Genomic DNA, 27423 nt, shown 5'->3' on the forward strand with positions numbered 1-27423 from the left:
CTGTTTGCTTAGAAATTCTAGGGACAATTAGGAGGCCTGCGTCTTGTGACCGTAGCGTACGTGTAGGTATGTACGGCAGGACCAAATCAGAGAGATAGGTAGGAGCAAGCCCATGTAATGCTTTGTAGGTTAGCAGTAAAACCTTGAAATCAGCCCTTGCTTTGACAGGAAGCCAGTGTAGAGAGGCTAGCACTGGAGTAATATGATCAAATTTTTTGGTTCTAGTCAGGATTCTAGCAGCCGTATTTAGCACCAACTGAAGTTTATTTAGTGCTTTATCCGGGTAGCCGGAAAGTAGAGCATTGCAGTAGTCTAACCTAGAAGTGACAAAAGCATGGATTAATTTTTCTGCATCATTTTTGGACAGAAAGTTTCTGATTTTTGCAATGTTACGTAGATGGAAAAAGCTGTCCTTGAAATGGTCTTGATATGTTCTTCAAAAGAGAGATCAGGGTCCAGAGTAACGCCGAGGTCCTTCACAGTTTTATTTGAGACGACTGTACAACCATTAAGATTAATTGTCAGATTCAACAGAAGATCTCTTTGTTTCTTGGGACCTAGAACAAGCATCTCTGTTTTGTCCGAGTTTAAAAGTAGAAAGTTTGCAGCCATCCACTTCCTTATGTCTGAAACACATGCTTCTAGCAAGGGCAATTTTGGGGCTTCACCATGTTTCATTGAAATGTACAGCTGTGTGTCATCCGCATAGCAGTGAAAGTTAACATTATGTTTTCGAATAACATCCCCAAGAGGTAAAATATATAGTGAAAACAATAGTGGTCCTAAAACGGATCCTTGAGGAACACCAAAATTTACAGTTGATTTGTCAGAGGACAAACCATTCACAGAGACAAACTGATATCTTTCCGACAGATAAGATCTAAACCAGGCCAGAACTTGTCCGTGTAGACCAATTTGGGTTTCCAATCTCTCCAAAAGAATGTGGTGATCGATGGTATCAAAAGCTGCACTAAGGTCTAGGAGCACGAGGACAGATGCAGAGCCTCGGTCCGATGCCATTAAAATGTAATTTACCACCTTCACAAGTGCAGTCTCAGTACTACTAGAGCAGCCAGAGTCACTACCCACTACATTATATATCTACTACTAGAGCAGCTAGAGTCACTACCCACTACATTATATACCTACTACTAGAGCAGCTAGAGTCACTACCCACTACATTATATATCTACTACTAGAGCAGCTAGAGTCACTGCCCTCTACATTATATATCTACTACTAGACCAGCTAGAGTCACTACCCACTACATTATATACCTACTACTAGACCAGCTAGAGTCACTACCCACTACATTATATACCTACTACTAGAGCAGCCAGAGTCACTACCCACTACATTATATACCTACTACTAGAGCAGCCAGAGTCACTACCCACTACATTATATACCTACTACTAGACCAGCTAGAGTCACTACCATTTACATGATATACCTCTTACTGGACCTGTTAGTCACACATCAGATACACCTTTATACCAGCTAGCTACACACTTTAGGTATGCTCTATTCCCTTTTTTGTGTTAACGCAGCCTGGAAAATAGACGACTCTTCCTCTCACGGCTGGGAACACATATAGGCTGGGTGTGTAACGGTACACATATTCGTACCGAACCGTTTGGGGACCTCTGATTGATCCGCACTGTGAATCCTAATGAATACATACTTTTAGATAAGCTATGCCTACTCTGTGTTGTAGGCCTATGCCTCTTAAGTAAATCTGAGGTGAATTTTTTTTTTCAGGCTATTCCGGTAAAACAACTAACAGCCTATGCACACGTAATCAACATTTTCATCTTAACTGACACATTTCACACTGTCCTTGTGTGAGGCGCAGCCAGGAACTAGTTCTTTATGATGGCTAGTGGTGGGGTCGATAAACCAGAGTTGGAGGATCCTCCGGCTTCGTTTAAATCTCCATTTTGGCTCACCAGTAGATTAGCCCTGGGCAGCTGATTCTGAACGGGCCAAAGAAATTACAACAGCGACAGGTAGGCTATATTTTTATTTCTAACAACCTTTGGTTTATTGCTGCGGATATGCATCCATTCTCGGTGGGTGAGAATAGGGGCTTTCAGGCCCTCATGAAAGATTTTGAGCCACCTTTTAGAACTTCCCTTTTGCACCCAATTCAGCAAACAGGTAGTACTCACTTTATATAAGTAAACCAAAGCCGAAGGTTCCAATGAGTTGTGCTTGCTTATCAGTGACAGTCCATCACATTACCCCAGAGTGGGAGATGTACTGTGCTACAGATACGCCCCCTTTATGAGAGGCACAAGTACGAATCTTGCACTGAACTAGGCAGTGTAAGCAAGTGGGAATTTACCACATACGACTGGTAAATTCCGGCCCTCAAACTGGTAATTACTAGTGGGAAACTTGTGTACCGAAGGCGAACCATGACCCCAAAACCGTAATATGTACCGAACCATGGGTTTGGTGAACCGTTACACCCCTAATATAGGCTGTACTGTGCTTCATTATATAATATTAGTAAGGGGTTGTTTCTGACTTTCTGTGTCTCTCTTTCTCTCTCTCTCTCTCTCTCTCTCTCTCTCTCTCTCTCTCTCTCTCAGGGGGAAGTGTTGTGTCACTCTGCTGAACGAGACGGAGGCTCTGAAGTCCTATCTGGACCGAGAGGTAGGTGGCTCGCCTCTCAAACACTGCCCTTCTCTCTCTCACTGACTCTCAATCTCTCACTCACACACACACACACTGTCCTCACATAGAACTGCTGGATGGAGAATGGGATGTACTGTCTAAATGTACTCCATATTAAATTAATGTGTGTGTGTCTTGATGCTGGATGAATAATTCAGTGTGTTGAACCAGAATGTTCTTTTCACAGTCAGTAATGAGAAGACGAGAGACTAGCTGCTACACACACACACACACACACACACACACACACACACACACACACACACACACACACACACACACACACACACACACAACCCCACTCAACCTCTTCAATCCTTTGTCTCTTACTCTCTCCTCTCCATCCCTCTCTCCTCCCTATCTGTCTCTCTCTCTTGTTCTCCCTCTCCATCTCTCTCTCCATCCCTCTCTCCTCCCTCTCTGTCCCTCTCTCTTGTCCTCCCTCTCCATCCCTTTCACCTCCCTCTCAATCTCTCTCTCCATCCCTCTCTCCTCCCTATCTGTCTCTCTCTCTTGTCCTCCTTCTCCATCTCTCTCTCCATCCCTCTCTCCTCCCTATCTGTCCTTCTTGCTTGTCCCCCCTCTCCATCCCTTTCACCTCCCTCTCAATCTCTCTCTCCATCCCTCTCTCCTCCCTATCTGTCTCTCTCTCTTGTCCTCCCTCTCCATCTCTCTCTCCATCCCTCTCTCCTCCCTATCTGTCTCTCTCTCTTGTCCTCCCTCTCCATCTCTCTCTCCATCCCTCTCTCCTCCCTATCTGTCTCTCTCTCTTGTCCTCCCTCTCCATCTCTCTCTCCCTCCCCTCCCTATCTGTCTCTCTCTCTTGTCCTCCCTCCCATCTCATCTCTGTCTCTCCATCCCTCTCTCTCCATCCCCTCTATCTGTCTCTCTCCCTCTCCATCTCTCTCCATCCCTCTCTCCTCCCTATCTCTCTCTTGTCCTCCCTCTCCCTCTCCATCCCTATCTGTCCTCTCTCTTGTCCTCCCTCTCCATCTCTCTCTCCATCCCATCTGTCTCTCTCTCTCTTGTCCTCCCTCTCCATCTCTCTCTCCATCCCTCTCTCCTCCCTATCTGTCCCTCTCTCTTGTCCTCCCTCTCGCCATCTCTCTCTCCATCCCATCTGTCTCTCTCTCTCTTGTCCTCCCTCTCAATCTCTCTCTCCATCCCTCTCTCCTCCCTATCTGTCTCTCTCTCTTGTCCTCCCTCTCCATCTCTCTCTCCATCCCATCTGTCTCTCTCTCTTGTCCTCCCTCTCCATCTCTCTCTCCATCCCTCTCTCCTCCCTATATCTGTCCCTCTCTCTTGTCCTCCCTCTCGCCATCTCTCTCTCCATCCCTCTCTCCTCCCTATCTGTCCCTCTCTCTTGTCCTCCCTCTCCATCTCTCTCTCCATCCCATCTGTCTCTCTCTCTTGTCCTCCCTCTCCATCTCTCTCCTCCCTCTCCATCCCTCCCATCTGTCTCTCCCTTGTCCTATCTGTCTCTCTCTCTTGTCCTCCCTCCATCCATCTCTCTCTCCATCCCATCTGTCTCTCTCTCTCTTGTCCTCCCTCTCAATCTCTCTCTCCATCCCTCTCTCCTCCCTATCTGTCTCTCTCTCTTGTCCTCCCTCTCCATCTCTCTCTCCATCCCATCTGTCTCTCTCTCTTGTCCTCCCTCTCCATCTCTCTCTCCCATCCCTCTCTCCTCCCTATATCTGTCCCTCTCTCTTGTCCTCCCTCTCGCCATCTCTCTCTCCATCCCTCTCTCCTCCCTATCTGTCCCTCTCTCTTGTCCTCCCTCTCCATCTCTCTCTCCATCCCATCTGTCTCTCTCTCTTGTCCTCCCTCTCCATCTCTCTCTCCATCCCTCTCTCCTCCCTATCTGTCTCTCTCTCTTGTCCTCCCTCTCCATCTCTCTCTCCATCCCATCTGTCTCTCTCTCTTGTCCTCCCTCCCTCTCCATCTCTCTCTCCATCCCTCTCTCCTCCCTATCTGTCCCTCTCTCTTGTCCTCCCTCTCTCCATCCCTCTTTTCAGGATGCGTTCTTCTACTCCCTGGTCTACGACCCCCAGCAGAAGACTCTTCTGGCTGATAAAGGGGAGATCAGGGTGGGGAACAAGTACCAGGCGGACATCACAGACTTCCTCAAAGAGGGTACATTTATATTTGAGTCATTTATCAGACGCTCTTATCCAGAGTGACTTACAGGAGCAATTAGGGTACGTACGCCAAAGACACTCATATGAAAGATTGAACTGTTAGCATATCCCATAGCAAAATGTGTCACGCCAACCTGTAGATTAGCCTCTTGGCTAGTATTCTCTTTGGTACTGCAAGCAGGGTCCTATCTCATCTCAGGGTGCAGTCAGTGGGAGGGCATGGGCGTCTATCACACTCCACTGGACGCTATTATGCAACGTTATGTCAAAGAGTGTGAATCAGAGTGTGAGTTTTAGTGAGGAGCCATGTCACCCCAATAGTGTTTGAGAGGGCCAGAGGGCAGGATATATGTTATGTCAAAGTGTGTGAATCAGAGTGTGAGTTTTAGTGAGGAGCCATGTCACCCCAATAGTGTTTGAGAGGGCCAGAGGGCAGGATATATGTTATGTCAAAGTGTGTGAATCAGAGTGTGAGTTTTAGTGAGGAGCCATGTCACCCCAATAGTGTTTGAGAGGGCCAGAGGGCAGGATATATGTTATGTCAAAGTGTGTGAATCAGAGTGTGAGTTTTAGTGAGGAGCCATGTCACCCCAATAGTGTTTGAGAGGGCCAGAGGGCAGGATATATGTTATGTCAAAGTGTGTGGATGTGTCTACAAGCAAGTTTTATGAGGAACCAGAATCACATCACCCCAAGACTGATGGAGAGCCAGAGGGCATGTCTGTCTCCTCACTTAGCTGCACCGTCATAAGTTTAGTTTAAATACCCACAGGGCGGTTTAGTCAGGTTGGTGTAGTGTAGCAGACTGGGTGACTGTTAACTGGTTTATAACGGGTGACTGTGTAACTGGTTTATAAGGGGTGTCTGTGTAACTGGTTTATAAGGGGTGACTATGCGAACTGGTTTGTAAGGGGTGACTGTGCTAACTGGTTTCTAACAGTGACTGTGTTAACTGGTTTGTATGAGGTAACTGTGCTAACTGGTTTCTAACAGTGACTGTGTTAACTGGTTTGTATAGGGTAACTGTTAACTGGTTTCTAACAGTGACTGTGTTAACTGGTTTGTATGGGGTAAATGCTAACTGGTTTCTAACTGTGACTTTGTAAACTGGTTTGTATGGGGTAACTGCTAACTGGTTTCTAACAGTGACTGTGTTAACTGGTTTGTATGGGGTAACTGTGCTAACTGGTTTCTAATGCGTAATTGTATTAACTGGACCTTCAGGTGAGGAGGATGGCAGGGACCTGGCCAAGCTGGAGGAGAAGGTGTGGGACCCCAGCAGTCCCCTCACAGAGAAACAGATCGACCAGTTCCTGGTTGTGGCTCGGTAAGTGGGTCCGGTTCGGTGGGCTATGGTGGAAGGGTTGTGGCTCTACTGTGGTGGGAGGTGCTAGTAGCTTGGTAAGACTGCTGTGAGATGGATAGGAAATGTAAAATGCTCTGGTGGGACTAGGAGGAGATGGAGAAGGGTTTTTGGTGTAGTCGTTGGTAAGATAGACTCTGTTGTGGTATAAGGGAGGAGGGGTTAGAAGACTGGTCTGGTGGACGGGTTAGAAGACTGGCCTGGTGGAGGGGTTAGAAGACTGGTCTGGTGGAGGGGTTAGAAGACTGGCCTGGTGGAGGGGTTAGAAGACTGGTCTGGTGGAGGGATTAGAAGACAGGTCTGGTGGAGGGGTTAGAAGACCGGTCTGGTGGAGGTGTTAGAAGACTGGTCTGGTGGAGGGGTTAGAAGACTGGTCTGGTGGAGGGGTTAGAAGACTGGTCTGGTGGAGGGGTTAGAAGACTGGTCTGGTGGAGGGGTTAGAAGACTGGTCTGGTGGAGGGGTTAGAAGACTGGTCTGGTGGTCTGAGAAGACTGGTCTGGTGGAGGGGTTAGAAGACTGGTCTGGTGGAGGGGTTAGAAGACTGGTCTGGTGGAGGTGTTAGAAGACTGGTCTGGTGGAGGGTTAGAGGTCTGGTGGAGGGGTTAGAAGACTGGTCTGGTGGGTTAGAAGACTGGTCTGGTGGAGGAGTTAGAAGACTGGTCTGGTGGAGGGGTTAGAAGACTGGTCTGGTGGAGGGGTTAGAAGACTGGTCTGGTGGGAGGTGGAGGGGTTAGAAGACTGGTCCGGTGGGAGGTGGAGGGGTTAGAAGACTGGTCTGATGGAGGGGTTAGAAGACTGGTCTGGTGGGAGGTGGAGGGTTAGAAGACTGGTCTGATGGAAGGTGGAGGGGGTTAGAAGACTGGTCTGGTGGAGGCGTTAGAAGACTGGTCTGGTGGGAGGTGGAGGGGTTAGAAGACTGGTCTGGTGGAGGGGTTAGAAGACTGGTCTGGTGGGAGGTGGAGAGGTTTATTGCCACCTCTTCCTCTTAGCTCTGCACTATGTTGTCATACCTCTAAATCTGGAGGGTTAACACAAACTCCTCTTGCTTATCTCTCTCTTCTCCCCCATCTCTTTCCCTCCTTGTCTCTCTCTTTCCCTCCTTGTCTCTCCCTCCTCTTCTCTCTCTCTCCCCCATTTCTTTCCCTCCTTGTTTCTCTCTCTCCCCATCTCTTTCCCTCCTTGTCTCTCTCCCCCATCTCTTTTCCTCCTTGTCTCGCCCCCGATTGTCTCTCTCATCCTTCCCCCTCCCTCTCTGTCATCCCTCCCTCTCTCCCCCTTCCTTTCTCCATTCCTCTGTCTCTCAGGTCAGTGGGTACCTTTGCGCGGGCTCTAGACTGCAGTAGTTCTGTCCGGCAGCCCAGTCTTCACATGAGTGCTGCTGCTGCCTCTAGAGACATCACCCTGGTAAGACACACACACATACACACATTGCCCACTGCCCTAGGTAAGGTCAGGGTCAGGCCAGAGGTGAGTGCTCGGCAGGATTGCTATTAGCCCAGGGGTATGCTGGGAGCTTCAGTAGCGGGTGTGAGTGGGTGTGCGTGGGTGCATTTGTGCGCATGTGTGTCTGTGTGCGTGTATGGGGCATCTCTGTGTGACTGAGCGTGTGTGTGATATTGCGTGTGTGTGTCTGAGTATCAGTAACGAGCAGGCTTCAGCGGCCCCAGACAACCCATGTGGCCATGTTCCGGCCCAATTCTGCACCTCATACATAAAACATGGAAAACAGGCCTCCGAGCTACAGCGTACACACAAACACACACATCAATATACATGAAAACAACATGCTCACAACACACATCCATATACAGTACCAGTCAAAAGTTTGGACACACCTACTCATTCAAGGGGTTTTCTTTATTTAGACTATTTTCTACATTGTAGAATAATAGTGAAGACATCAAAACTATGAAATAACACATATGGAATCATGTGGTAACCAAAAAAGTGTAAAACAAATCAAAATATATTTTAGATTCTTCAAAGTAGCCACCCTTTGCCTTGATGACAGCTTTTCACACTCTTGGCATTCTCTCAACCAGCTTCATGAGGAATGCTTTTCCAACAGTCTTGAAGGAGTTCCCACATATGCTGAGCCCTTGTTGGCTGCTTTCATTCACTCTTCAGTCCAACTCATCCCAAACAATCTGAATTGGGTTGAGGTTGGCTGATTGTGGAGGCCAGGTCATCTGATGCAGCACTCCATCACTATCCTTCTTGGTCAAATAGCCCTTACACAGCCTGGAGGTGGGTTTTTGGGTCATTGTCCTGTTGAAAAACAAATGATAGTCCCACTAAGCACAAACCAGATGGGATGGCATATCGCTGCAGGATGCTGTGGTAGCCATGCTGGTTAAGTGTGCCATGAATTCTATATAAATCACAGTGTCTCCTGCAAAGGACCATCACACCTCCTCCTCCATGCTTCACAGTGGGAACCACACATGCCGAGATCATCCGTTCACCTACTCTGCGTCTCACAAAGACATGGCGGTTGGAACCAAAAATCTCAAATTTGGACTCATCAGACCAAAGGACAGATTTCCACTGGTCTAGTGTCCATTGCTCGTGTTTTTTCCCCCGAAGCAAGTCTCTTCTTCTTATTGGTGTCCTTTAGTCCATGATGGCCTGATTCACACAGTCTCCTCTGAACAGTTGATGTTGAGATGTGTCTGTTTCTTGAACTCTGTGAAGCATTTATTTGGGCTGCAATCTGAGGTGCAGTTAACTCTAATGAACGTATCCTCTGCAGCAGAGGTAACTCTGGGTCTTCCTTTCCTGTGGCGGTCCTCATGAGAGCCAAATTCATCATAGCGCTTGATGTTTTTTTTAACTGCACTTGAAGAAACGTTCAAAGCTCTTGAAATGTTCCAGATTGACTGACCTTCTTGCCATAATATATATATATATATTTTTTTTTACCTTTATTTAACTAGGCAAGTCAGTTAAGAACAAATTCTTATTTTCAATGACGGCCTAGGAACAGTGGGTTAACTGCCTGTTCAGGGGTTTGAACTTGCAACCTTCCGGTTACTAGTCCAATATGGACTTGGTCTTTTACCAAATAGGGATATCTTCTGTATACCACCCCTACCTTGTCACAACACAACTGATTGGCTCAAACGCATTAAGAAGGAAAGAAATTCCACAAATGTACTTTTAACAAGGCACACCTGTTCATTGAAATGCATTCCAGGTGTCTACCTCATGAAGCTGGTTGAGAGAATGCCAAGAGTGTGCAAAGCTGTCAACAAGGCAAAGGGTGGCAAAAAAATTAAACAAATAAAATGTATTTATATAGCCCTTCTTACATCAGCTGATATCTCAAAGTGCTGTACAGAAACCCAGCCTAAAACACTGAACAGCAAGCAATACAGGTGTAGAAGCACGGTGGCTAGGAAAAACTCCCTAGAAAGGCCAAAACCTAGGAAGAAACCTAGAGAGGAACCAGGGTATGAGGGATGGCCAGTCCTCTTCTGGCTGTGCCGGGTGGAGATTATAACAGAACATGGCCAAGATGTTCAAATGTTCATAAATGACCAGCATGGTCAAATAATAATAATCACAGTAGTTGCCGAGGGTGCAACAGGTCAGCACCTCAGGAGTAAATGTCAGTTGGCTTTTCATAGCCGATCATTAAGAGTATCTCTACCGCTCCTTCTGTCTCTAGAGAGTTTAAAACAGCAGGTCTGTGACAAGTAGCACGTCCGGTGAACAGGTCAGGGTTCCATAGCCGCAGGCAGAACAGTTGAAACTGGAGCAGCAGCACGGCCAGGTGGACTGGGGACAGCAAGGAGTCATCATGCCAGGTAGTCCTGAGGCATGGTCCTAGGGCTAAGGTCCTGAGAGAGAGAGAGAGAGAGAGAGAGAGAAGAGAGAGATAGAGCATTCTTAAGTTTACACAGGACACCGGATAAGACAGGAGAAGTCCTCCAGATATAACAGACTGACCCTAGCCCCCCGACACATAAACTACTGCAGCATAAATACTGGAGGCGGAGACAGGAGAGGTCAGGAGACACTGTGGCCCTATCCGATGATACCCCTGGACAGGGCAAACAGGCAGGATATAACCCCACCCACTTTGTAAAAGCACAGCCCCCACACCACTAGAGAGATATATTCAACCATCAACTTATCATCCTGAGACAAGGCCGAGTATAGCCCACAAAGATCTCCGCCACGGCACAACTCAAGGGGGGGCGCCAACCCAGACAGGAAGATCACGTCAGTGACTCAACCCACTCAAGTGACGCACCCCTCCTAGGGACGGCATAGAAGAGCACCAGTAAGCCAGTAACTCAGCCCCTGTAATAGGGTTAGAGGCAGAGAATCCCAGTGGAGAGAGGGGATCCGGCCAGGCAGAGACAGCAAGGGCGGTTCGTTGCTCCAGAGCCTTTCCCTTCACCTTCACACTCCTGGGCCAGACAACACTCAATCATATGACCTACTGAAGAGATGAGTCTTCAGTAAAGACTTAAAGGTTGAGACCGAGTCTGCGTCTCTCACATGGGTAGGCAGACCATTCCATCAAAATGGAGCTCTATAGGAGAAAGCCCTGCCTCCAGCCGTTTTCTGAGAAATTATAGGGACAATTAGGAGGCCTGCTTCTTCTGACCGTAATGTACATGTAGGTATGTATGGCAGGACCAAATCGGAAAGATAGGTAGGAGCAAGTCCATGTAATGCTTTTTAGTTTAGCAGTAAAACCTGGAAATCAGCCCTTGCCTTAACAGGAAGCCAGTGTAGGGAGGCTAGCACTGGAGTAATATGATACATTTTTTGGGTTCTAGTCAGGATTCTAGCAGCCGTATTTAGCACTCACTGAAGTTTATTTAGTGCTTTATCCGGGTAGCCGGAAAGTAGACCATTGCAGTAGTCTAACCTAGAAGTAACAAAAGTATGGATTAATTTTTATGCATCATTTTTGGACAGAAAGTTTCAGATTTTTGCAATGTTACGTAGATGGAAAAAAAGCTGTCCTTGAAACAGTCTTGATATGTTCCTCAAAAGAGAGATCAGGGTCCAGAGTAGCGCCGAGGTCCTTCAGTTTTATTTGAGACGACTGTGCAACCCTCAATATTAATTGTCAGATTCAACAGAATCTGTTGTTTCTTGGGATCTAGAACAAGCATCTAGGTACTTTGGAGAATCTCAAATATAAAATATATTTTCATTTGTTTAACACTTTTTGGTTACTATATGATTCCATATGTGTTATTTCATAGTTTTGATGTCTTCACTGTTATTCTACAATGTATAAAATAGTAAAAATAAAGAAAAATTCACCTTTATTTAACCAGGAAGGCTAGTTAAGAACAAGTTCTCATTTACAACTGCGACCTGGCCAAGATAAAGAAAAGCTGTTCGACATATACAACAACACAGAGTTAGACATGGAATAAACAAACGTACAGTCAATAATACAGTAGAAAAAGTCTATATACAGTGTGTGCAAATGAGTTAGGATAAGGGAGGTAAAGGCAATAAATAGGCCATGGTGGCGAAGTAATTAAAATATAGCAAATTAAAACTGGGATGGTAGGTGTGCAGAAGATGAATATGCAAGTAGAGATACTGGGATGCAAAGGAGCAAGATAAATAAATATAGTATGGGGATGAGGTAGTTGTTTGGGCTAAATTATAGATGGGCTATTTACAGATACAGTGATCCTTGAGCTGCTCTGACAGCTGGTGCTTAAAGCTAGTGAGGGTGATATGTGTCTCCAGCTTCAGTGATTTTTGCAGTTTGTTCCAGTCATTGGAAACAGAACTGGAAGGAAAGGTGGTCCAACTGAAGAATTGGCTTTGGGGGTGACCAGTGAGATATACCTGCTGGAGCGCGTGCTACGGGTGGATGCTGCTATGGTGACCAGTGAGCTGAGATAAGGTGGGGCTTTACCTAGCAGAGACTTGTAGATGACCTGGAGCCAGTGGGTTTGGTGACGAGTATGAAGCGAGGTCCAGCCAACGAGAGCGTACAGGTCGCAGTGGTGGGTAGTATATGGGGCTTTGGTGACAAAACGGATGGCACTGTGATAGACTGCATCCAATTTTTGAGTTGAGTGTTGGAGGCTATTTTGTAAATGACATCATCGAGGATCGGTAGGATGGTCAGTTTTACGAGGGTATGTTTTGCTGCATGAGTGAAGGATGCTTTGTTGTGAAATAGGAAGCCTATTCTGGGTTTAATTTTGGATTGGAGATGTTTAATGTGAGTCTGGAAGCAGAGTTTACAGTCTAACCAGACACCTAGGTATTTGTAGTTGTCCACATATTCTAAGTCAGAACCGTCCAGAGTAGAGGTCGACCGATTATGATTTTTCAATGCCGATACCGATTATTGGAGGGTCAAAAAAGCCTCTACTGATTAATCAGCCGATTTAAAAAAATGTATTTGTAATCATGACAATTACAACAATACTGAATTAACACTTATTTAAACTTAATATAATTCATCAATAAAATCAATTTAGCCTCAAGTAGATAATGAAACATGTTCCATTTGGTTTAAATAATGCAAAAACAAAGTGTTAGAGAAGAACGTAAAAGTGCAATATGTGCTATGTAAGAGGGCTAACGTTTCAGTTCCTTGCTCAGAACATGAGAACATATGAAAGTTGGTGGTTCCTTTTAACATGAGTCTTCAATATTCCCAGGTAAGAAGTTTTAGGTTGTAGTTATTATAGGACTATTTCCCTCTATACTATTTGTATTTCATTAACCTTTGACTATTGGATATTCTTATAGGCATTTTAGTATTGCCAGTGTAACATTATAGCCTCCGTCCCTCTCCTCGCTCCTCCCTGGGCTCGAACCAGCAACACAACGACAACAGCCACCCCATCGAAGCAGCGTTACCAATGCAGAGCAAGGGGAACAACCACTCCAAGGCTCAGAGCGAGTGAAGTTTGAAATGCTATTAACGCGCGCTAACTAGCCAGCCATTTCACTTCGGTCACACCAGCCTCATCTCGGGAGTTGATAGGTTTGAAGTCATAAACAGCGCAATGCTTGACGCACAACGAAGAGCTGCTGGCAAAACGCACAAAAGTGCTGTTTGAATGAATGTTTACGCGCCTGCTTCTGCCTACCACCGCTCAGTCAGATACTTAGATACTTGTGTGCTTGTATGCTCAGTCAGATTATATGCAACACAGGACACACTAGATAATATCTAGTAATATCATCCACCATGTGTAGTTAACTAGTGATTATGATTGATTGTTTTTTGTAAGATAAGTTTAATGCTAGCTAGCAACTTACCTTGTCTTACTGCATTGGCGTAACAGGCAGTCATTATTGCGTTGGACTAGTTAACTTTAAGGTTGCAAGATTGGATCCCCCGAGCTGACAAGGTGAAAATCTGTCTTTCTGCCCCTGTACGAGGCAGTTAACCCACTGTTCCTAGGCCGTCATTGAAAATAAGAATGTGTTCTTAACTGACTTGCCTAGTTAAATAAAGATTAAATAAAGGTGTACATTTTTATTTTATTTTTATCGGCGCCCAAAAATACCCATTTCCGATCGTTATGAAAACTCGGACCTAATTAATCGGCCATTCCGATTAATCGGTCGACCTCTAGTCCAGAGTAGTGATGCTGGACGGGCGGGCAGGTGTGGGCAGCGATCGGTTAAAGAGCATGCATTTAGTTTTACTTGCATTTAAGAGCAGTTGGAGGCCACGGAAGGAGAGTTGTATGACGTTGAAGCTCGTCTTGGAGGTTAGTTAACACAGCGTCCAAAGAAGGGCCAGATGTATCGAGAATGGTGTTGTCTGTGTAGAGGTGGATCAGAGAATCACCATTAGCAAGAACGACATCATTCATATATACAGAGAAGAGAGTCTGCCCGAGAATTGAACCGTGTGGCACTCCCATAGAGACTGCCAGAGGTCCGGACAACAGGCTCCCTGATTTGACACACTGAACTCTTGTCTGAGAAGTAGATGGTGAACCAGGTGAGGCAGTCATTTGAGAAATCAAGGGTGTTGAGTCTGCCGATAAGAATGTGGTGATTGACAGAGTCGAAAGCCTTGGCCAGGTCGATGAATACAGCTGCACAGTAATGTCTCTTATTGATGGCGGTTATGATATCATTTAGGACCTTGAGCGTGGCTGAGGTGCACCCATGACCAGATCTGAAACCAGATTGCATAGCGGAGAAAGTACGGTGGGATTCGAAATGGTCGGTAATGAGTAGGTGTCCAAACTTTTGACTGGTACTGTACATGAAAAGCACATGCACACAGCACACGTACATATACATGAAAAGCACATGCGCACAGCACACATACATATACATGAAAACAACATGCACACAGCACACGTACATATACATGAAAACAACATGCTCACAGCACACGTACATATACATTAAAACAACATGCACACAGCACACGTACATATACATTAAAACAACATGCACACAGCACACGTACATATACATGAAAACAACATGCGCACAGCACACATACATTTACAAGAAAACAACATGCACACAGCACACAAATCAACTCTTACACTCATGAATAGAGAGACCCTCACACTGACTAAGACAAGTGACAAGATAATAGCACATCCATAATAGACTATGCAGCACCATTAACCTTGGTGGCTTTGACAGACAGAAAAATAGGGACCTTTTGCTTGGTTTGTTTGTTACAAGGGTGTGTTTTATTGGCTGGGTATAGGTGAAATCCAGGGGCATACATGTTCATTAGGGCACACAGTAAACCCCACGGAAGTGTTTCTTATTGGACAAATACAGATGGTACCACCCTGTTTCTTCATGTTTTCTGCCTACTGACCACAACACAATACCCCCCCATCTTCTCCCTAGTTCCATGCCATGGACACCTTGGATAAGACGGGTTATGACATGACGCGCGCCATCGCAGCCCTGGTTCCCCAGGGAGGACCTATTCTCTGCCGGGACGAGATGGAGGAGTGGAGCGCCTCCGAGGCCAACCTGTTTGAAGAGGCCCTGGAGAAATACGGAAAAGACTTCACAGACATACAACAGGACTTTGTGAGTACAGACGGACAACGGGCAGACAGACATACAACAGGACTTTGTGAGTACAGACGGACAACGGGCAGACAGACATACAACAGGACTTTGTGAGTACAGACGGACAACGGGCAGACAGACAGGTTTCAGACAGACAGACAGGTACGGTTTTGCTGCCTTGGCTTGGACTACCCTCCACAAGGAAACTCTGATGTGCATATCACCAAATCGTCAGGGGAATTGTCGGGCTACAGCTTGCCAGCCTGGTCCACCACTAGGGACCAATCAGATTGCATTATTTATTTCTAGAACTACTCTCACAAATGTAAAGGAAACGATGCTTAGACTGAGAGGAACTGTTAAAGGCTCATAATAATGTAACTATTGGTGAGACTCAACTCAGAGATGATCAGGCAGGCATCTATTGAGAGCAGAAAAGATAATACTGCATGTCTACTCCAGCCATAGATATAAATAGTGTATGGCTATATTTCTCTCAGCCATAGATATAAATAGTGTATGGCTATATTTCTCTCAGCCATAGATATAAATAGTGTATGGCTATATTTCTCTCAGCCATAGATATAAATAGTGTATGGCTATATTTCTCTCAGCCATAGATACAGTTGAAGTCGGAAGTTTACATACACCTTAGCCAAATACATTTAAACTCAGTTTTTCACAATTCCTGACTTTTAATCCTAGTAAAAATTCCCTGTCTTGGGTCTGTTAAGATCACCACTTTATTTTAAGAATGTGAAATGTCAGAATAATAGTAGAGAATGATTTATTTCAGCTTTTATTTCTTTCACCACATTCCCAGTGGGTCAGAAGTTTACATACACTCAATTAGTATTTGGTAACATTGCCTTTAAATTGTTTAACTTGGGTCAAACGGTTCGGGTAACCTTCCACAAGCTTCTCACAATAGGTTGGGGGAATTTTGGCCCATTCCTCATGACAGAGCTGGTGTAACTGAGTCAGGTTGTAGGCCTCCTTGCTTGCACACGCTTTTTCAGTTCTGCCCTCAAATTTCCTACAGGATTGAGGTCAGGGCATTGTGATGGCCACTCCAATACCTTGACTTTGTTGTCCTTAAGCCATTTAGCCACACACTTTGAAAGTATGTTTGGGGTTATTGTCCATTTGGAAGACCCATTTGTGACCAAGCTTTAACTTCCTGACTAATGTCTTGAGATGTTGCTTCAATATATCCACATAATTGTCCTCCCTCATGATGCCATCTATTTTGTGAAGTGCACCAGTCCCTCCTGCAGCAAAGCACCCCCACAACATGATGCTGCCACCCCCGTGCTTCCCGGTTGGGATGGTATTCTTCAGCTTGCAAGCCTCCCCCTTTTTCCTCCAAACATAACAATGGTCATTATGGCCAAACAGTCCTATTTTTGTTTCATCAGACCAGAGGACATTTCTCCAAAAAGTATGATCTTTGTCCCCATGTGCAGTTGCAAACTGTAGACTGGCTTTTTTATGGCGGTTTTTGAACAGTGGCTTCTTTCTTACTGAGCGGCCTTTCAGGTTATGTCTATATAGGACACATTTTACTGTGGATATATATATATAGATACTTTTGCACCTGTTTCCTCCAGCATCTTCACAAATCTGATTTTCTTTTGCTTTTCCAATGATGTCAAGCAAAGAGGCACTGAGTTTGAAGGTAGGCCTTGAAATACATCCACAGGTACACATCAAATTGACTCAAATGATGTCAGTTAGCCTATCAGAAGCATTATAAGTGAAATAATCTGTCTGTAAACGGTTGTTGGAAAAATTACTTGTGTCACGCACAAAGTAGATGTCCTAACCAACTTGCCAAAACTATAGTTTGTGAACAAGAAATTTGTGGAGTGGTTGAAAAACGAGTTTTAAAGACTCCAACCTAAGTGTATGTAAACTTCCGACTTCAACTGTACAGTCGTGGCCAAAAGTTTTGAGAATGACACAAATATTAATTTTCACAAAGTTTGCTGCTTCAGTGTCTTTAGATATTTTTGTCAGATGTTACTATGGAATACTGAAGTATCATTACAAGCATTTTATATAAGTGTCAAAAGCTTTTATTGACAATTTCATGAAGTTGATGCAAAGAGTCAATATTTGCAGTGCTGACCCTTCTTTTTCAAGACCTCTGCAATCCGCCCTGGCATGGGGTCAATTAACTTCTGGGCCACATCCTGACTGATGGCAGCCCATTCTTGCATAATCAATGCTTGGAGTTTGTCAGAATTTGTCGGTTTTTGTTTGTCCACCTGCCTCTTGAGGATTGACAACAAGTTCTCAATGGGATTAAGGTCTGGGGAGTTTCTGGCCATGGACCCAAAATATCTATGTTTTGTTCCCTGAGGCACTTAGTTATGACTTTTGCCTTATGGCAAGGTGCTCCATCATACTGGAAAAGGCATTGTTCGTCAGCAAACTGTTCCTGGATAGTTGGGAGAAGTTGCTCTCGGAGGATGTGTTGGTACCATTCTTTATTCATGGCTGTGTTCTTAGGCAAAATTGTGAGTGAGCCCACTCCCTTGGCTGAGATGCAACCCCACACGTGAATGGTCTCAGGATGCTTTACTGTTGGCATGACACAGGACTGATGGTCGCGCTTTTTTCCGGATGCCCCAAACAATCGGAAATGGGATTCATCAGGGACAATTACTTTAATCTAGTCCTCAGCAGTCCAATCCCTGTACCTTTTGCAGAATATCAGTTTGTCCCCGATGTTTTTCCTGGAGAGAAGTGGCTTCTTTGCTGCCCTTCTTGACACCAGGCCATCCTCCAAAAGTCTTCGCCTCATTGTGCGTGCAGATGCACTCACACCTGCCTGCTGCCATTCCTGAGCAAGCTCTGTACTGGTGGTGCCCTGATCCCACAGCTGAATAAACTTTAGGAGACGCTCCTGGCGCTTGACTTTCTTGGACGCCCTGAAGCCTTCTTCACAACAATTGAACCGCTCTCCTTGAAGTTCTTGATGATCTGATAAATGGTTGATTTCAGTGCAATCTTACTGGCAGCAATATCCTTGCCTGTGAAGCCCTTTTTGTGCAAAGCAATGATGACGGCACATGTTTCCTTGCAGGTAACCATGGCTGACAGAGGAAGAACAATGATTCCAAGCACCATCCTCCTTTTGAAGCTTCCAGTCTGTTATTCGAACTCAATCACCATGACAGAGTGATCTCCAGTCTTGTCCTCGTCAACACTCACACCTGTGTTAACGAGAGAATCACTGACATGATGTCAGCTGGTCTTTTTGTGGCAGGGCTGAAATGCAGTGGAAATGTTTTTTGGGGATTCAGTTCATTTGCATGGCAAAGAGGGACTTTGCAATTAATTGCAATTCATCCGATCACTCTTCATAACATTCTGGAGTATATGCAAATTGCCATCATACAAACTGAGGGAGCAGACTTTGTGAAAATTTATATTTGTGTCATTCTCAAAATGTTTGGCCACGACTGTAGAAACTGTATGGCTTTATCTCTCTCTCAGCCATATAAATATATACTGTATGGTGATATTTCTCTCAACAACAGGTATAGATAGTTTGTGTATATCTCTCTCAGCCGTAGATATAGAGAGTTTGGTTATATCTCTCTCAGCCATAGATATAAATAGTGTATGGCTATATCTCTCTCAGCCATATAGATAGATACGGTATGGCTATATAGTGCATTCAGAAAGTATTCAAACCGCTTGACTTTTTCTAAATTTTGTTACGTTACAGCCTTATTCTAAAATGGATTAAAACTTCTTATGGCTGCAATCCCGTTAACGGGATCGATATGACAACAGCCAGTGAAAGTGCAGGGCGCCAAATTCAAAACAACAGAAATCTCATAATTAAAATTCCTCAAACATACATGTATCTTATACCGTTTTAAAGGTAATCTTGTTGTTAATCCCACCACGGTGTCCGATTTCAAATAGGCTTTACAGCGAAAGCACCACAAACTATTATGTTAGGTGACCAACAACTCACAGAAAAACACAGCCATTTTTCCAGTCAAAGAGAGGAGTCACAAAAAGCACAAATAGAGATAAAATGAATCACTAACCTTTGATGATCTTCATCAGATGACACTCCTAGGACTTCATGTTACACAATACATGTATGTTTTGTTTGATAAAGTTCATATTTATATAAAAAAATCTGAGTTTACATTGGCGTGTTACGTTCACTAGTTCCAAAAACATCCAGTGATTTTGCATAGCCACATCAATTCAACAGAAATACTCATCATAAATATAGATGAAAATACACATGGAATTATAGATATACCTCTCCTTAATGCAACCGCTGTGTCAGATTTCAAAAAAACTTTACGGAAAAAGAAAACCATGCAATAATCTGAGATGGCGCTCAGAAAAAGAAATATCCGCCATGTTGGATTCAACAGAAATCAGAAATAAAATTATAAATATTCTCTTACCTTTAATGATCTTCATCAGAATGCACTCCCAGGAATCCTAGTTCCACAATAAATGCTTGATTTGTTCGATAATGTCCATTATTTATTTCCAAGTAGCTACTTTTGTTAGGACTTAGGTATACAAATCTAAACGCTCATGCAGGTCCAGCATAACGTCGGACAAAAACTTCACAAAGTTATATTACAGGTCTTAGAAACATTTCAATCTAAGTATAGAATCAATCTTTAGGATGTTTTTATCATAAATCTTCAATAACGTTCCAACCGGAGAATTCCTTTGTCTGTGGAGAAGCCATGGAACACAGGTCGGTATCATGTGAATTGCGTATGACCAGCCCTTGGCTCTCTGCCAGACACCTGGCTCATTCAGTTCCCATTCAGCCCCACCACACAGTAGAAGCCTCATTGAAGTTTCTAAACACGGTTGACATCTAGTGGAAGCCCTAGGAAGTGCAACTTCCTCCATATTCCACTGTGAATTCAATAGGGGCTGGGTTGAAAATCGACCAACCTCAGATTTCTCACTTCCTGTTTGGATTTCTTCTCAGGTTTTTGCCTGCCATATGAGTTCTGTTATACTCACAGACATCATTCAAACAGTTTTAGAAACGTCATAGTGTTTTCTATCCAATACTAATAATAATATATAGTATATAGTATCGCTATATTTTTCCTGTTCCTTAATTGTTTGAAACCTGGACGTTTTACCTTGCTTCAAAGTAGCCTATAGCCAATTTCCCACCATAGAAATGTGGAGGCAATTATTTTATAAAGACTTCCTCATATGTGTTCTCCTGTTCTATTGGTTTTCTTTCAACTTTCTTTCATTGTCTAGCAGCCAAAGGCATTATCCTAGTTATATCAGCAGCCCATGATAGTTGTTGCCTCTTTAGATCTCCCCTCTTTCTACATTTCTAACGGATACAATTCCATCTCTGTCCAAGAAACCGCTCATATGTGCGGTGAGCATTTTCTAACATTTGCACGTAGGCCTACCACAGTTTGCACATTGCTGCCCATAAAATGTCAAGAAATAATAGTTGATCAACTTGTTCAGCAATCTGATCTGTTCCATCAGCCTTGTTAACCTCAACTACACTACTTTGATACCTATCATGGGGATTAAAAAGTGAGTATACACAATGCCCACTGAAACACAAGGGGTATACGGCGTATACCCTCCACCACTGAATATATCTCTCAGCCATAGAGATAGATACTGTATGGTCATATCTCTCTCAGCAATAGAGATAGATACTGTATGGTCATATCTCTCTCAGCCATAGAGATAGATACTGTATGGTCATATCTCTCTTAGCCATAGAGATAGATACTGTATGGTCATATCTCTCTTAGCAATAGAGATAGATACTGTATGGTCATATCTCTCTTAGCCATAGAGATAGATACTGTATGGTCATATCTCTCTCAGCCATAGAGATAGATACTGTATGGTCATATCTCTCTCAGCCATAGAGATAGATACTGTATGGTCATATCTCTCTCAGCCATAGAGAAGGCCCTTTCCTGTTTCAGCATGACAATGCCCCTGTGCACAAAGCGAGATCCACACAGAAATGGTTGGTCGAGATCAGTGTGGAAGAACTTTCTTCAACCCCATCGAACACCTTTGGGATGAATTGGAGCGCCGACTGTGAGCCAGACCTAATCGCCCAACATCAGTGCCCGACCTCACTAATGCTCTTGTGGCTGATGGAAGCAAGTCCCTGCAGCAATGTTCCAACATCTAGTGGAAAGCCTTCCCAGAAGAGTGGAGGCTGTTATTGAATCGAAGGGGGAGCAACTTCATATTAATGCCCATGATTTAGGATTACATTTTTTATTTAAATAGGCAAATCAGTTAGGAACCAATTCTTATTTACAATGACTGCTTACCCTGGCCAAATCCGGACAACGCTGGGCCAATTGTGCGCCGCCCTATGGGATTCCCAATCACGGCCGGATGTGATACAGCCTGGATTCGAAAACCAGGGATTGCAGTGATGCCTCTTGCACTGAGATGCAGTGCCTTAGACCGCTGCGCCACTCGGGAATTAGATGTTTGACGAGCAGGTGTCCACATACTTTTGGTCATGTAGTGTATCTCTCTCAGCCATAGAGATAGATACAACTGGCTGAGCAATATATAGCCATACAGTATCTATGCTGCTGTTACCCTGAGAGGAAGGAATACATTAGGGTTCTGCTGTCTTTACACTGTGTCTCACTCTGCCACCTGGTGGTCAGTTACAGTCAGTGTAGTTCTCTGTTCTACTCAAGCCCACAGCCACAGCAAACCACGTGCTGCCATTAGGGGTGGGGCCTGCCAGCTCTGGTATTCTGACAATTCAGTTACCTCTTTGAAACTTTTTAAAGAGAGCGGTCTTAATTCAACTGTAAAATATCACTTTACAAAGATTGTATTGAATAGAAAAAATGTAGAGAAAATACAAAAGGTGGTGCCTTTTTAAAGCATGATGACGAAGATGTTATGCTGAGAATGTTGTCTCTCTTGTTTTCCCGTGCAGCTGCCCTGGAAGTCCCTGACCAGTATCATAGAGTATTACTACATGTGGAAGACCACAGACAGATACGTACAGCAGAAACGGTTAAAAGCAGCAGAGGCAGAGAGCAAGTTGAAGCAAGTCTACATCCCCAACTAGTGAGTATCTACAGACTGAGACAACAGGTCCTAATGAGCTCTTCCCAAACCCCCAACGTTAACTCTTATGAAGTCTGCAGGTCGGAAGGCTCTGTATGGGCATAAGCCATGTAGTGGTGGAGCTTCTACCATATTGCTTATACTTTACAGGGAGCAAAATGGGACTGGCTGCAGTATGTTGCATTTCTGAGACTCTGATCCTCTGCCCACTTCCTCATAGCAACAAACCCAACCCCAACCAGCTGAGTGCTAACAGTGTGAAGCCTGGCATTGTGGGAGGCCTAGTGAACGGCTCCGGGGCTGCAGCTGGAGCCACAGTCGGAGCTGGGGGTGTCCCCGGGGTGCTACCAGTGCCCCCAGGACAGACCCCAGGACTGGGCCGTGCTTGTGAGAGCTGCTACAGTGAGTACCACTCCCCTCCACCCACACTCAGTGTTTTTGCTTCATTTAGACCGCATGGAAATGAGTGATTCATTCCATACTGTAGTAAGGCTCCAAACCATTGCCTCTATGGCTCTCCTTTAACAATGGAGTGAGTTAGAGAGAGTGCGTGAGAGCGAGCGAGAGAGTGAGCTCAGTGTAATCTAGTCAGAGCTATTTTAGTGTTAATTAATTCAGTCTTAAATGATTAAAGAATGTCACTAACTCTGTGTGTGTGTGCACGTGTCTCTGCGTATGTGTCTGTCTGTGTGTGTGTGTGTCCGTCCCCATGTGTCTCTGTCTCTCTCTGTGTGTGTAGCCATCAGTTCGTATCAGTGGTACTCGTGGGGTCCCCCCAACATGCAGTGTCGTCTGTGTGCCTCCTGCTGGACCTACTGGAAGAAGTATGGAGGACTGAAGATGCCAACAAGACTGGAAGGAGAGAGGCCTGGACCCAACCGCAACAACATGGTAAACAACATCTAAACAACACAAACTGAGATCATGATTAGGATGAGAAGGTTTTCCCAAGTAATGTAAACTGAGCAGGAGAAACTCCTGGCCCTCCTTAATGTCAACCTACAACTCTTTGTGTTGGACTCCTCTTGTCTGATTGTCCATTCTCTAACTCTCTCTTCTCCCTCTCCCTCTCACTCTGTCTCTCTGGCTTCTCTCTCCCACCCCCCTCCCCTCCCTCTCACTCTGTCTCTCTGGCTTCTCTCTCCTCCCCTCCCTCTCACTCTGTCTCTCTGGCTTCTCTCTCCACCCCCTCCCCTCCCTCTCACTCTGTCTCTCTGGCTTCTCTCCCCACTCCCCTCCCTCTCACTCTGTCTCTCTGGCTTCTCTCTCCCACCCCCTCCCCTCCCTCTCACTCTGTCTCTCTGGCTTCTCTCTCCCACCCCCTCCCCTCCCTCTCACTCTGTCTCTCTGGCTTCTCTCTCCCCCCCTCCCCCCTCTCCTCTGTCTCTCTGGCTCTCACTCTGTCTCTCTCTGTCTTCTCTCTCCCACCCCCTCCCCTCCTCTCACTCTGTCTCTCTGGCTTCTCTCTCCCACCCCCTCCCTCTCACTCTGTCTCTCTGGCTTCTCTCTCCCACCCCTCCCCTCCCTCTCACTCTGTCTCTCTGGCTTCTCTCTCCCACCCACCCCCCCTCCTCTGTCTCTCTCACTCTCCTCCCTCTCACTCTGTCTCTCTGGCTTCTCTCCCCACTCCCTCCCTCACTCTGTCTCTCTGGCTTCTCTCTCCCACCCCCTCCCCTCCCTCTCACTCTGTCTCTCTGGCTTCTCTCTCCCTCCCTCCCTCTCACTCTGTCTCTCTGGCTTCTCTCTCCCACCCCCTCCCTCTCACTCTGTCTCTCTGGCTTCTCTCTCCCTCCCCTCCCCTCCCTCTCACTCTGTCTCTCTGGCTTCTCTCTCCCACCCCCTCCCCTCCCTCTCTGGCTTCTCTCTCCCACCCCTCCCCCCCTCTCACTCTGTCTCTCTGGCTTCTCTCTCCCACCCCCTCCCCTCCCTCTCACTTTGTCTCTCTGGCTTCTCTCTCCCACCCCCTCCCCTCCCTCTCACTCTGTCTCTCTGGCTTCTCTCTCCCACCTCCCTCCCCTCCCTCTCACTCTGTCTCTCTGGCTTCTCTCTCCCACCCCCTCCCCTCCCTCTCACTCTATCTCTCTGGCTTCTCTCTCCCACCCCCTCCCCTCCTATCCAGTCTCCCCACGGGGTTCCAATGCGTCACAGCGGGAGCCCCAAGTTTGCTGTAAAGACGAAACAGGCCTTCTACCTGATGACCACTCAGGTGACGCGCGCCGCCCGACGCGTCTGTCAGGACATCATCAGACCACGCTTCCTCGCCAGGCACCCCTACCTCCCCCTCAACACAGCCCAAATCAAACAGGAATGTGAGTAACCTACTACACCTCTACCTCCACCCCTATCCTCCACTCCTATCCTCCGCTCCTCCACTCCTATCCTCCGCTCCTCCACTCCTATCCTCCGCTCCTCCACCCCTATCCTCCGCTCCTCCTATCCTCCACCCTATCCTCCTCCACCCCTATCCTCCTATCCTCCACTCCTATCCTCCGCTCCTCCACCCCTATCCTCCACTCCTATCCTCCGCTCCTATCCTCCACCCCTATCCTCCACTCCTATCCTCCGCTCCTCCACCCCTCCACTCCTATCCTCCACTATCCTCCACCTCCTATCCTCCGCTGCTCCTCCACTCCTATCCTCCGCTCCTCCACCCCTATCCTCCACCCCTCCTACCCCTCCTCTGCTCCTCCACCTCCTATCCTCCGCTCCTCCACTCTGCTCCTCCATCCTCTGCTCCTCCATCCTATCCTTCGCTCCTCCACCCCTATCCTCTGCTCCTCCACCCCTATCCTCTGCTCCTCCACCCCTATCCTCTGCTCCTCCACTCCTATCCTCCACTCCTATCCTCCACCCCTATCCTCTGCTCCTCCACCCCTATCCTCTGCTCCTCCACCCCTATCCTCTGCTCCTCCACCCCTATCCTCTGCTCCTCTACCCATATCCTCCACTCCTCCACCCCTATCCTCTGCTCCTCCACAGCTATCCTCCGCTCCTCCACCCCTATCCTCCACCCCTATTGTCGAATCCTCCACCCCTATCCTCCACAAAAAAAATCCACCTTTACCTTCCCTTCCCTCTCCACTCCTACCTCCCCCTCAACACAGGTCAAATCAAGGCCTATTGAGAGTAGACCTGGGTCCTGTTCATTAAAGCACCACACAAAGGAGACTGAGTAAAACAGGGAGAGACTGTAATTGTCCAATAAGAAATGCCATTTTCCTTTTCTGTTGTATTATTATTTTTTTTTTTAAGGTCTTATGTAACAGCTACACATACTAACCCTGTGCTGTGGTGTTTTCTAGGTGCACTGCGGTTGCCAGACGAGCCCAAAAAGCCATTGCCGTTGAAGCCGGTTGACAGGAAGCCTCTGGAGTCAGTGGTCCGATATCTTGGTGGGAATCTCATTCTCACCCATCTATAGAGAAGTCTCTAATTTTCAGTCTGCTAAATGGCATATATTAAATATAATAGTCTGTTTTAGCCAGTGTTGATTTTAAATTCATAACTTTGCTGATTAAACTCAAACATCTCTCTCTCCCTCTCTCCTTCCTCTTTCTCCCTCCCTCCCTTCCTCTCTCTCTCTCTCTCCCCTCCCTCTCTCCATGGCCAGAGGCCCACCCGTGCCCACCCAAACCTGACCTCCCGCGCGGCCAGACCGTAACCACGGGCAGCCTGACACCCATCAAGTCGACGCCTAACATCCTCAACAACGGATCACCCACCATCCTGGGAAAACGCACCTACGAGCAGCACAACGGCATGGACGGTGAGAGACCGAGGAGAGGGTCAGAGGTAGAGAGGGGCTGGAGGAGGATGACGTAGATGGAAGACAGTGTGGTCATGGCTAAGGCTGTTGCGATGACCATATTACCGCCACACCGGCGGTCACGAGTCATGAAGGCAGTCAAATTCCACATGACCGTTTAATCACGGTAATTAGGCTTCTCCAAGCTCTGATGCTGCTGCTGGTCATTAGTAGCCTACCAAACTTGATAACTGTCTGGTACTCAGCACTCTATTGTCCCTCTAATCATTCTGACATCAATGCAAAAGTTTTCGAAAATCTAATCAAACACTTCATGAGAGCCCATGAGCTCATGTTGCACCACATTTCTATAGGCTATGCAATTGTGGCAGAAAACAGAGTGATGGCCTCTATTAAAAAGAGGAGGATCCTATCAGCTTTCTATAGGTTAGGCCTACTATCTTTATTTCTCAACTTTCCTGATGTTAAGCACATTGCTTCTCTTTACAACAGGAGTATAGCCTACCTGGCTGGCATGAAAATAAACCACAGGGAAAAACATCCTCCATTGGCTATTTATGTGCATAGATGACATGTATTTTTTCCAGCTGTCCCTGTTTCGATACAGGTACGTGATTATGGTCAATTCTAAATCATAACAAATGTCACACATATATTATTTAGTATATGTAAAGACAAGATTAAATCAAGACTAGTGTGATGGGTGACAATATTATCCTATCACTTGTGAATGATGCCCAACATAAGAAACAATACCTTTTTTTGTGTGACTTTTTCTAATCATAGTCTCACACCTCATGTAGCGTAATCCATAGGCCTATATGTTTTAAAAAGGTTTGTATCACAACTAAAGTGGCCAAATAACTTCTTAAAATGAAGCACATTAATTTTCTTTACAAGGGGTGTAGGGCCTAACGGGTATACTGTATGCAGCGTGAGAGTTTTAAGTTTGGGGAAGATCATTTTCACCATAAAATGCACCTTAATAATAAAGAATTACATGGATAATTGCACGTGCGGTCACTTTTGATAATGGTGTTTTCGGGCTAATGGAACATTTGTACATGTGTGCATTGCTGCGCTTATAATGTGATGAAATAGCCTAATGGTTGATCAACATTTTAAGCTAATGGTTCTGATCTGTTTGCGTCAGCCACATTGCGTAAAAAAGTTTTTGTTGATGCTAGTGGTTGTAGTAATTTGGGATCTATCGCATCCCACAACTGTCCCAGACTGTTTGGAATATTTATTTCAATTCAATTAAAATTTAAGGGGCTTTATTAAATTGCGTTATTTCTCGCATAGCATAGGTCAAATTCTGTACTATGGTGATAGTAGATTGACATAGGCTAGT

At 45.7% G+C, this 27423-nt stretch overlaps 1 protein-coding gene across 1 annotated transcript in view; it reads left to right on the forward strand.

Annotated features, from left to right (window-relative positions):
* The window catches only part of LOC115138835 (metastasis-associated protein MTA1-like), an 84088-nt gene that overhangs the window by 43939 nt on the left and 12726 nt on the right, over nt 1-27423 (forward strand). Inside the window, exons 6-16 of the mRNA XM_065025812.1 lie at nt 2598-2661; nt 4698-4815; nt 6045-6147; nt 7489-7588; nt 15026-15214; nt 22170-22303; nt 22524-22705; nt 23043-23194; nt 24423-24612; nt 25606-25695; nt 25914-26069. Coding sequence (XP_064881884.1) covers nt 2598-2661; nt 4698-4815; nt 6045-6147; nt 7489-7588; nt 15026-15214; nt 22170-22303; nt 22524-22705; nt 23043-23194; nt 24423-24612; nt 25606-25695; nt 25914-26069 — 1478 coding nt within the window. The remainder of the gene's footprint in view (nt 1-2597; nt 2662-4697; nt 4816-6044; nt 6148-7488; nt 7589-15025; nt 15215-22169; nt 22304-22523; nt 22706-23042; nt 23195-24422; nt 24613-25605; nt 25696-25913; nt 26070-27423) is intronic.

Source organism: Oncorhynchus nerka, linkage group LG12, assembly GCF_034236695.1.
Source record: "Oncorhynchus nerka isolate Pitt River linkage group LG12, Oner_Uvic_2.0, whole genome shotgun sequence".
NCBI classification, from domain to species: Eukaryota; Metazoa; Chordata; class Actinopteri; order Salmoniformes; family Salmonidae; genus Oncorhynchus; species Oncorhynchus nerka.